At 33.8% G+C, this 12921-nt stretch overlaps 1 protein-coding gene across 1 annotated transcript in view; it reads left to right on the top strand.

Moving 5' to 3' along the window:
- LOC121415715 (ceramide transfer protein-like) overlaps positions 1–12921 on the top strand; it is a 64691-nt gene that overhangs the window by 49032 nt on the left and 2738 nt on the right. Inside the window, exons 10-12 of the mRNA XM_041609036.1 lie at positions 8527–8659; positions 9052–9254; positions 11204–11333. Of these exons, the coding sequence (XP_041464970.1) occupies positions 8527–8659; positions 9052–9254; positions 11204–11333 (466 nt within the window). The remainder of the gene's footprint in view (positions 1–8526; positions 8660–9051; positions 9255–11203; positions 11334–12921) is intronic.

The following is a 12921-nucleotide window of genomic DNA, read 5'->3' as shown; positions in this document are numbered from 1 at the left end:
GTCACTTTATATTTCAATTTTTGAAGCACTAAATAATTATTTTCGAACGCAATTTTTTCTGGGCTTCATTTTTGTAACATATCACAGACACAGGTGACAAGTGTGACCTTCTAGCTCAGATTTTTTAAAAGTCAAACCAATGTTAACCAATCACTTTAAAGGGTTATCAAAACTATTATTAAAGGCACTTTGCCTCCCCCCTCAGTCCCTTTCATGATGTACACAGAAAAGTACATGTACCTGAAAAGGTGCTATATTCATGCATGCATGAACCATTTATTGTTAGCTCATTTTGAAAAGGGTGGATTTAATTTAGTTTAGTCCCCCACCTGGGAAACATCCTCTCTGTGTGGAACTGAACAAGGGGGAATTGATTTGATTTAATATATTGGAATGCTTTAATATCAGACACAATGCACTTAGTCTTTAGCAATGAATATCATTGTTAATGTTATGACACATGGATGGTGATGAATCAGTTCGTACAGGATTACTCTTTTTACTAGGCAACAGATACATTGGAAGAAATGTTTGATAGTGGTTAGAGTAACATAGATAACTTTTTTTTTTGTATTGCCTCATGAACAAAAATATCATTGGGAATAAAAGTTTAGAAAAAGATGTTATTTTAGTCATTTGGTTACTTGTCCAACATCACAAGAACATTACCATATGCAGCTAATTTATGCGTTCCCATAGGCTTAGTAATCATTTCAATTTATAACAAGCATTTTAGGATTCCCATAAAGCACAGTAGAATGTACTTTATATGATAGCTTCTGTGCTTTATGAATTTATATTATTATTGTTATTAAAGGTCAAGTCCACCTCAGAAAAATGTTGATTTGAATCAATAGAGAAAAATCAGACAAGCACAATGCTGAAGATTTCATCAAAATGTCATAACTTTCTTATTTTACATCCGTTTTGATGAAATTTTCAGTGTTATGCCTGTTGAATTTTTCTCTTTTTATTCTAATCAAGTTTTTGTTGGGGTGGACTTGTCCTTTAATCTTGACTTTTTAAAGGGGAAGTTCATTGGTTTTGATAAAAGCAGAATAATTTGAAAAAAAAGTAATGGCGAAGGTTTGATGAAAATCTATCAAAGAATACGAGAGGAATTGATTTTTTCTTAAATTTTTGATGTCATATGCAAGCCTCATATCATGAAATATAAATTCCATCAATTCTATTTCTAAAACAAAACATAATGAATGAAAATACTTTTGTTATGTTTTGCGTAACGCAAAGACAAAAGCTACAGCCTCCCAGATTATAGGCTCAGGGAGGGGGGATATATCATAAATATTTAAGTATATGACTAAAATTCACCATTAAATTTCTCAGAAGCTGTACAAATACGACCCCACCCTGAAGAGCCCTGTTACAAAATATATCTGCTTTGGTGCAATAGGGAGCGTGCAGGCAGTAATCGTGCCTACCTCGATAGCGGGCAATGACCATGTACGTAGCACCACAGGGAACACACGCAGTTCCTCAGACAGTATTTTTACTCTGCCCAATAGACTTTCGCTGCAGTCACATTTCCCCGCTACGGCAGCCTTACGGTGAGTCAAAAATAGCTGTTTTATTAATTATTATTCAAACCACCTATATGAAGCTTTTGCAAAAAATGTTAAAATGGCCACTTTCGACTCTCCGTACGGCCGCCACAGGGAAAATGTGACTGTGCCATAAGTTCCCAGTACCTTATATTTTACACCTACTTAGTTCCTTTTTTTACACGTAGACCCGTATTTCAAGAATTTTTGAGGTACACAAATTATGATATGAGCTGCCCCCCCCCCTTCCCCAGGCCTCAAATCCATCAGTAATCACATTTTAAATAGCATAAAAAGCATGACATTACTTACAACTGTCTGAACATGACACAGGATGGAAAAATCTGGGGCCCGCGATACAAAGTTTAGCAATGATCGTAGAACATTTTTCTACGATTGATTGCATTGACTACAATGTACAATCGATCGTGAATATCCAGCGTACGATCAATTGCTAATCTTTGTGTTACAGGACCCTGATCTACATATTTCTTACTGATGGGAATGAAGTAGGGTACTCACTTGGAGGGGCCTAAAACCACTATCAGGGAAAACCCAAATTTTTTTTTGAGTTTAAACAACTATTGTTCAATGAATATTATTCCACATTGCTGCCATTGTCACATACAGGATCCTTGCTTCATTACCACATTCAGCTCTCAGGATAAGTTGTGGCCTATATTATATCACATCATTCAAAAAAGAGTTCCCCACCCTTCATGAATATTCATTACCTTAGCACTGAAGTTATCAATATTCATCACTCCTCCCCAGTAACAGTTTGGAGGTGTGGCCTGCTTTGCCAGTGAAGCTCCACCTCTCCATAATCTGGAGCCTGAAAAGCTTCCAAGATTTTCCACTTAATTTATTGTTCTCTCTCCCTTTCTCTCTCGCTCTCTCTCTCTTGCCTTTCTATTACTCCATTGGTGCTGAAACTTATGAGGATTGTGGAATTTTGACAAATAATCTTTGAGCCCATTTTCTTTGTGGTTTTTAACCTTAGTGTTCATTTGATCCCCTGACCTTTATATCAATCTAACAAAAAAGTGTAATACGAACTTTTTACATATATTCTTGCTCATGGGGGCTCCATTCATAATGGTACATATTGATATTCTAGCCTATTTCTTTTTATAGTTGTTGTTTGGAAGGTTTGAGTGTTGGACTCCCAATACACTAGTTTATATGTAAACACCATTTTGATTGCATGCTCTGTTTAACAACATTGCTGAGCACATACATTAACAGGGCACCTCGATAACACCTTCCTTCCTTTCAAAAATGAAAGCAAAGTTACCCTTAAAAGTGACATCAACCCATTTTATACACCAACCCGATACCATCTAAGTCAACTGCATTTGAATTTCAGCATCTAGTATCAGAAACAGAATATTTTTTTACTTCCTTTTTTTTTACCCACAGTAAAATTTGTGGTTATGTATTTTTTAAAAGGACTTGTTTTTATCTTTTATTTCAGTACTAACTTTCAGTTTCAATCTGATATTTGTAACAAAAACGATTTTTTGTCTTGCTTGCATAGCAGAGCAGGACCATAGACAAGGCTTTTCTGACTACGATGGCGGCTGCGACGGCAGCGTCGTCAACATTGGAATCTTAACCAATGTTAAGTTTTTGAAATGCCAACGTCTGCACCAACCCAAGTTTTCAAATTAGCGCGCTATTTCTGATCCGGCAAATTATCCCGATCTGAACAATTTGAGATTTTTGTAATAGAGACGCAATTATCGTGCTAGTTCATAGGATTAATCTCGAGATTGCAATCCCAAGTTAACTTGGGATTATTTGCAAAATAGCGCGCTATTTTACGAATTATTCTTGAGATGGTGGAGACAGGGTTTCTTGAATCTCGAGATTAGTCACGAAAGAGGGCCGATCGGGCTAAAATCTTGAGATTGAGCAAACTCGGGCTGGTTCAGCAACGCCTAACATAACTTTCGAAATTATATGAACATAGTTCATGAAACTTTGACATGAAAATAAAGGGTAATCAATCAAATAATAAATCCAGATTGGATGTTAAAAATAAAAAAGATTCAAAATCTTATTTACAATTGGAATTTTTGTTCTTGCCCTGCATTCGGCTTACAGTTAATTTCCATCGTACATTTGATTTCTTTGACGGCAGATATCCATGGCTAGAATACTTAAAGGACAAGTCCACCCCAACAAAAACTTGATTTGAATAAAAAGAGAAAAATCCAAGTAATATCCAACAAGCATAACGCTGAAAATTTCATCAAAATCGGATGTAAAATAAGAAAGTTATATTTTAAAGTTTCACTTAATTTCACAAAACAGTTATATGTACATCTCGGTCGGTATGCAAATGAGGGAACTGATGACATCACTCACTCACTATTTGTGTTATATTTTATGATATGAAATATGAAATATTTTGATTTTCTTGTCATTGTCATGTGAAATGAAGTTTCATTCCTCCCTGAACATGTGGAATTCCATTATTTTAACATCTTATGGTTCAGGCAAGGAGGTCCTAATTGTCAAATTCGTAAAAAATGAAATATTGTATAATTCAAACAAAAAACAAAAGAAATAGTGAGTGAGTGACATCATCAACTCTCTCATTTGGATGTAACTGGCTCGTTCATATAACTGTTTTGTTAAAAATAAGCGAAACTTTGAAATGTCATAACTTTCTTATTTTACATCCGTTTTTGATGAAATTTTCAGCATTGTGCTTCATCTTGTCTGATTTTTCTATTTTGGTTCAAATCAACATTTTTCTGAGGTGGACTTTACCTTTAAAGCATACCAGTTGGCCCTTGGTTTAAAATCAAGTCCTTCCAAATTCTACCAAGCAGCCGTGCATGCAGAGACATGTTACAACAAATTAATTGTTATAAAATATTAAAGTGTCATGTGTAAATATGTTTAAGTTACGACCGATTTAAGAACAAACATAATTGTTTACTCATCTCTGACATGTTATACTGTTTATCAATGCTTATTTATGATATAAATTTTAGTAATCAAACTGCAATTGCCCATAAAACTCTTCAAAATGATCATTCATATGGGATTATGAACTTGCATTCCTTTGACTGGCACGTTAAAAATATAGAGGCGTTGTGGCTCAGTGGATAGGTCTTCTGACTTTGAACCACAAGGTGTGGGGTTCAAAACAAATACCCAAAACTATAAATTTTTTGTTATATGAAAGCCAGGATTGGTTTTGCGTGGAAAAAAAAATTATTCAAGTTGTCAGACACCTCATTATTACCAAATTAGCTCATTTGGAGTAGTCATACTAGTACAAGTACATGCTCAAAAATAAACTGATTAACCATCACTTAATAATGAGAGGGTGTAATGAGCTGAACTGTGGTCATATTTGAATAGGCAATTTTACTTGAACACTCATTACCGATAAGAAAAAATTGGCTGATATCATTTGCACCCACTTGATTAATCTGATTTTTAACTACATACAGTTAGGTTGTTGTTTCAGAGTACATGTATAGAGATTACTACTTCTTTATTTTCTGAATAGCTATTGATCTATTGACTTATTAATAATGATTTAAGAGTGGTGAGCTTTCAGCAAAGTCATATCTTTCCCTTTAAAGTGAAAAAGAAATTACAGGTTGTATTAAATAAATGAGGAGAAGCACACACTCAAATGTAAACATTGACTTGAAACAGCCTTGCGAGTTACCTAAAGATCACACATGTTGTTATTTTTATAAAAACTAACTAACTTTCATAACAGAAATAAAGGCAAGTTTTCCTTGACCCAACAGTACAGTGTTGGATCAGTTATGGGAATTTATCATTTCCACAGTCTGTGAATACAGAAGAGAACAGATAATAGAACACCTAATAATAAACAGGGTCACATCTTTCAGAGCATGGTTCCATAACTCTATTCTTCATCATCATTGTCATATTCTTTTGTGACACATTTTTTTCTTCCATTTTTTTTTTTCGTCTGAGGTGATTTGTGTTTCAATTGTTGTGCTGCCTCTGATTTGAGGATCAAAGCCCACTGTGTATGTGTATGTGTGAAAATCAGTGCATACCTTTGCCATGCCTCTGTGATAAAACACTAGGGTTATATTCCAGTGGAGTGACCTTCTGTCTCTAGAAATGTCCGATTACAACTTAGCACTTTAATGCATTAGAATAAACCTGAATTGTATTACATTCGACCAATAATTCTTTTAATCTAGTCTACTTCATGTGATAATCTGTAGACTGAAGTCATTTTGAAGGTATGATAGTCTCTCACCCACCTTTCACTATATTGAGTCAAGCAGGCAGGAGATTTAATATCTTTATTCTATTTAATATCAACACATATAGAATACAATGATAATAAAGTTCAAGTAAAGATACATTTAACAGTTATACAAACATGAAAGTTCAATGAATATTTACATACAAAGGAAAAGTGTACATAATGAAATGGAATTTGGGTCACTGCAGAGTTATTAAAAAATCTATCAATCGTTGAGGCTGCGTCTAAAATTAGAATTACAGTATTAAATCATAATTTAGTTCAGTTTGATTAAAACACAAATTTTGACCATTTAGACCATGTTGGGGGAACCAATATCAAAATCTTAACCAAAGGTTAAGTTTTTGAAATGTCATCATAACTTAGAAAGTATATGGGGCTTACGTAATGAAATTGAAATGTTGATTAATGAATAATGTTCCGACTCATCCAGTCTACATGCTTACTTCCATTTGGCTTGATAATGTTTAACTTGCTCCATTGTATTTGCAAACATATTGTAATTGTTTAGAAGTGCTCACAGCCTTTTAGCACTTCTCATTTTCAAAGTTCTCCAATTAACATATATATATTTTCCCAAATATAGTGTACTTTTTAGGAGTTTCTAAAATCCTTATTTGGAAGAAAATAATTGTTAGAAATATCTGATTAATCAAGAATAGAATTATTAAGTAAGCCAGTGATAAAGTAGTGAAGGATAAATGATCAAGTTGGAATTCTGAAAATTAATTTGATTGAGATTTCAAGAATCCGCGTTTATTTTGCTTATTTCTCAGCAATTACACAATTTCTTCCAGAATCCTTTGGCACATATTATTCATACACACAGACACTTGGGTGGTCATTATATTAGATTCTATAAAAAGTTATTTTGAGATCGTTACCAAAACTGGAATTTATCTTTAAGTTGTACAAAAACTTACCAGATGAAGATGGATAACCAAGATTTGAACTCGGGCATCATGGAGATGCCAAAATAAGGTGAAATCTTTTTATATTTCTAGAACTTTAGGTAGAAGATTTTTTGCTTATGGAAATATGCCCTTTTAATAATCAAAGGGATTTTGTTACTGCGCTTGGTACCACATTTAATAATGACAAAACTGCACAGTATTGCAAATTGTTAGCTATTTGGTGCTTTGCTCAAGGGTTTTCCAAAAATAATAGCAAATCATGAAGTAATCATTAAACAGGGCTCCTTAATCGACTCGGGCGAGTGGATAGTAAAATTGTTAAAGGTCAAGTCCACCCCAGGAAAATGCTAAAATGAATAAATAGAGAAAAATCAAACTAGCATAGTGCTGAAAATCTCATCAAAATTGGATGTAAAATAAGAAAGTTATGACATTTTAAAGTTTTGCTTATTTTTCACAAAACAACGATATGCACAACTAGGTGTGTCAGTCGATGATGTCCATCACTCACTATTTCTTTTGTTTTTTATTGTTTGAATTGTACAATATTTCATTTTTTTTTTAGATTTGACAATAAGGACCAACTTGACTGAACCATATAGTATTAAACAATGCTAAATCCACATGTTCAGGGACGAATTAATAGTTGTATCACTTGATAATGAGGAGAAAATTAGAATATTTGATATTTCATATAATTAAATACAAAAGAAATAGTGAGTGGATGACATTATAATCTCCTCATTTGCATACCAGCCAGGATGTGCATATATATATAACTGTTTTGTGAAATTATGCGAAACTTTAAAATGTCATAAATTTCTTATTTTACATCCGATTTTCAGGAAATTTTGTGTTATGCTTGTCGGATTTTCTCTTTTTATTCAAATCAACTTTTTGTTGGGGTGGACTTGTCCTTTAATGACTGAAAGACATTTGAAGAAAAGAAAAATGATATCAAATATCCTTCAACAATAATATCAAATTTCCCTCAATTTGTAGTATCTGTATATGTTTAACTGCTTGGATGTGGACTTGATTTGCATAATCACAAAGTGAAAGTGATACATCTCAGGTCAAGAGGGTTTATTCTCTCTTTTTAATTGATTTATTTTCTCTCTACATAAGGAAGTTAAAGTATTAATTAACCAAGATGATAAATGGAATATCACATTTAATTTGTTTCACTTTTATACTAGCTTTGCAACAATTTATTATTTTTTTATTCGTATACAATTTAAGTTTAGAATTTAATGCTCCCTCTTAGCAATACAAATTTTATCATGAATCTCTTAAAGCCTGGAATTGGTATATCTCTTCATTCAGTATTAATGCATTCTGGGTCTATCATTGGATGATGAGCATCCAAATGACTTGAACATTCTCCAGAAGGCGTTCTTCATAAATATGAAAATGACTCTTGAGACTTGAAAAATGACATTTTCCCTTGACTGTTGGCTAACTAATGCAAGAATCAATGAATCATGTCTATTTTTATAAATCAGAAGTCAGTCGATGAGTGTAGAATCACTGCTACCAAGTTATTTGCTCATCCAATGTGTTTCTTGACATGTTTTTTTTATTTTAATCATTATTTAGGGGGGACTTGCTTTTTGTGTTGTTGAGAAAACTGTTCTCAAAATATCCCTCTTTTGCTTACTTTTGACCATAATTATAAAATATAACCTTTTTTTTCTTTCTATCTCTCTGTTTCTCTTCTCTCTGTCTCCCTTTCTTTCACCCTTTTCTGTTTCTCTCTCTCTATTTACAGGTATATAAGAGTGAGCAAGAGATAGATGGAGTGGTATGCGACCCTCTGAAAGCTACCCATACTATTAGGAATGTCACTAGCAATGAGATGTGTTTTACCTTCTGGGATGTCAATGTTAGGATGGAATGGGATAGTAAGTATTTTGACATTTACCATTTTCACATTAATGATTGTAAAAATGCTAATAAAAAGTTACCTGTAAGTGGAGTGAAGGAGAAGGATAATTTTGAGGGGGGGGGGGGGAGATGCAGAGAGGTGGAGGACGGAGAAGAAAGAGGAAGACGAGTAGAGGAGAGGGGAATGATGGGGAGGAGGAGAAAAAGCGGCAGAAGAAAGAAGTGTTAAGAATTGGTAGCAAAGAGGAAGAATGCTTAGGATAAGGTGGGGTGGTATTTGGCTTCTAATTATAGTTTGAGTAGTAATGTTCTATTTCAAAATGATTATTTCTTTGGATTTGCTGACATATATTCCTGTACCAGGGCATCAGCTTTAAGATGGTATATACATTTTTAAAAATCCTTTCAGCTACGTTAGATATATCCAATACACTGGAAGTGCTTTCCCCAGACACAGTCATCTCACACCAGCTCATGAAAAGGGTGTGGCCAGCGACCCAACGAGACACATGCTTCGTCTCCCATCTCCGTAAACTAGACCTAAGCATTCAAAACACACAAGATGTTGGCTCCTGGCTCGTCATCAACTTCTCCACAGAACATCCCAAAGCGGTGAGTCCTCCATAGGAAATGTAGTCTTTCATGAACTTGGATGGTTTAAGATATTTCAATGCTTGAGTTACGGATTTACAAAGTAAACTTTAGGCAATCAATAATTTTGGTTTCCCCAAATGAATAAGAGTAGGATGGGAAAGCAGAATATGTCTATCCAGGGAAATCACACTATTAGACATTTTTGGGCTGTATTCTGAACTCTATAATGTAAATTGCTTGTCTTAAGTCATGGTTTAACAATGCTGGATAGCCAGCCATGACACAAATCTAACAGTTCAGGTTCAACTGATCAGACCATTCTACTATCAATTCATTCATAACTGTCAGTTATTAAGAACTAAACTAGTTTCCTTATCATTAAAGCTTTGGGAAAATATACAGTAAACATAAGAAACACATAATGTAACAAAGTGTTGACATTTTTGGCTTCCCATGATTTAAGTATAGTTAGACCATGGCCTAAATTAAACAGGACCTCAAAATTCAGGCCCATGACATCCATGTAGTAATTCAACGTTTGAAGGTATACATTTCACTTCCAGAGAATGTATTACATTTTCTGATTTATGAGCTTTCAGATTCTATTCATGTTATTCAGGAGAAAAAAAAATCATTTTACAAATGGTCCATTGCAAGTGATAACACTTTAGAAGTGTGAATGTTCTTGTACTGCTAATATGGTGAGGAGTATCTGAATTTTTTTTGGCTCAATACTAAGTGTAGTCCCCTATACTTCTTTCCATGTTCAGTGCAATGCCTTTTTGATGAGAGAGATGCCTTGATTCAGTGATCTCGAAGTGAGGCATATTTATGTTCAACTTGTATTTATTTCCTGATGGCATTGAAATAGATATTTCTTCAAAAAATAGAAATCCCATGATCAGAGTATGATTGTTATACACAGAAAGGACTTGGTCTATTTACATCTCTTAGGTGTTTATTATTATGGCAAACACATGTACATGGTATATCTAAATATATCAGTACTTTGTTAGTGTCCTCGCTCCAATGGAATTCTTAGAATATTTCAGAGTTTTTTTAAATCAACATACTTTTTATGGAAAAGAAAAAATGAATATATTGGAGTTTCTATCCTTGATTATTTCAATTTTGGGTAATAAACCTAAAAAACAATGTTTTCTGTGTCCACCTCTCTGTAACCTCCATGCAAAATTACTATTGAAAAGCATTTATAGGAAAGCTTGGCATTGAAACACATTTCTTTATTTACCTCGCTTAATATCCTTTGATTCCACTTAACTCTGAGTACTCAATCAATATTTGTTTTTCAATATTTTTTTAGTAAACCAGGGGGCTTTGAAGTATTTTGCAAACAGTTTTGTATGCATTCCGTAACTCTTGTGTGTTTTCTGAGAGGGTGAAAGAATGCCGGTCAGACATGCATGAAAACTTAAACATATCATAGGAGTAAAACAAGGTCTGGGCTCTGTTACACAAAGGTTTACAATCAATCACAACACGGCAGTAGCCAATCAACATTAGTGTTCCATGTGAATTTTGTACAAGAGATTGACCAGGAGCTAATATGTAATGCCGTACTGAATTAACCATTGATTGCAGGTGTTTGTGTTAAAGGGCCCTGGCTGCAGTGGTCATGATAGTAAGATTCTGTAAAGGTATTGAGGCCTGTGACCGAGAAGGGAGTCCAATTTATTTGCTGCCTCTTCAGCACACAATTTTTGGCCTTATGAGATGGGCAATTTAGGTACAATATGTTCATTTTAATACTTATGCTATACCTGTGTGGCCATGTCAAGGTTTTGTTAAGGTTCAATGCCCATACTATATCAAGTGCAACTAATTGTTTGCATTATGATAGGTTATCTTTTAGAGTTTAGTGATTTGCATGATTAATGATTTTTCCAAAATCAGTCTGTAATATGTAGACTAATGTGACAATTTCATTTCTGTTTTGTGTTTTTCAGACAAGCAAATGCATAAGAGCTAAGGTCAACGTGAGCATGCTCTGTCAGACGTTCCTTGATCCACCTGATATACCTAAAGAGAAAGCAACACGAGAAAACCTCGTCTGTAAGATCTACTATGTTGCTCATGGTAAGTAATCATAAAACGTTACTTCACAATCACATTCAGTGCATCCTCCTTGAATTCAACCCTCCTCCTATCCTCCATCACCTGCTCTAACTAAAGCAAACAGGGAAGAAGCAAGAGATAGAGGAGAGTAGATTTATTTATTAGAACATATGTATTCAGGTACAAAAGATCAGTATAAAACTGTTTTTCATCAATGACGTGATGAAAACATAAAGAACAACATAAATCATCTTATCATACATGAAAATAAAGTCAAAATCTAAGTCAAAGATAACAATGCTTGGTAACATAAATAAACAAAAATTTTTACTTAAATGATGATATGAATCAAACTGAAATATTTAAGTTATCAAAATGGAACAGTTACTAATTATAAAATTACTAATTGTATAATTTATTCACTGATAAAAACACTGAAATGATAGCAATGAAATAATTATGGCATTATAGAAAATCGAGTAAAACAACAACAATCATATAATAAAATATCAAAGGGTTAAGATCATTACAAGTTATAGCAACCTGACATCAATGACAGTGAGTTTGACCTGTTAAGATAATTTTTAGGGTGTATGCAATGTATACTTGAACTGGAAGGCAGCTCGTTGCCTAATCACTATATAATATTTCCCAAAGTAGTCTCATGTTGCCGGAGTCTTGACAAGGGCAATATGGGCCTACCCTGGCTGTGCCATTGTGACATATTTTGTGTTGAGTCACTAGACAGAGAAAATATGTGCATTTAAAACTTGTCTCCAAAATGCCTGAATATTCAGGTACTATTATTGATATCTTAATTGTGTTCAATGAAACGTTTATGTCTGTGGTTCTGCCGAAGCACATTCCAAAACGCATCTCTTTCAGCATTTTATTTCTACGCTTTCAAAGACTTTATTAAACGCAACCATGGGTTGAACTGCATGTCTTTGAAAACGATGATTTTAGGGTGAAAATCACAGCCAAGAAGGGTTAGATTGAAGGAAAAGGGTACGTGGAATAGGCCAAAACGGAGGGATGGTGTATGGGAAATTTCAGTAATTGTGAGATTAATCTAGACTTTTTGCTGTAAAATAAAGAGGCTTTTACTTCAGAAAAGTTTGATTGAAATACTTGATTTTCACTCATCATTCATTCAATACAATATTTCAGTGATATGTTGTTCCTAGGTAAATTAAACATCAAATGCAGCTTGGACTAGTGTGATATTGTGTTTATTTTTATAAAAGTCAAATGTCTTTTAGCAACTTCATTATGTACATGTCCGTCTGTCTGTCCGTCTGCGTATGCATAATATTGTTGTGTGGGTGTCAATATTGCTTAGACAAAGAACTAACATTGGAATTAACTACAAGTATTGATTTGTCGTTAATCATTCTCTACGAGGCATATTGAAGACAATTTAAGTCTTAAGTTTATCATTATTAATAAAGAAAAAACTATTTCTTTTAAAGAATAGATAACTTAAGTGCCTTGTATAACTTGAAGGTAGTCCTCATGATTGTTTTAAAAGTAAACTTCCTTAAGTTTCAGTTTCAATATCATTGGATGAAAATCAGAACTACTCTTGACTCTTGAAACTTAAAGACAC

This window comes from Lytechinus variegatus, chromosome 5 (assembly GCF_018143015.1).
Source record: "Lytechinus variegatus isolate NC3 chromosome 5, Lvar_3.0, whole genome shotgun sequence".
NCBI lineage: Eukaryota > Metazoa > Echinodermata > Echinoidea > Temnopleuroida > Toxopneustidae > Lytechinus > Lytechinus variegatus.
Note: the sequence above shows the minus strand (reverse complement) of the source record. Positions and strands in the feature narration are given on the sequence as shown.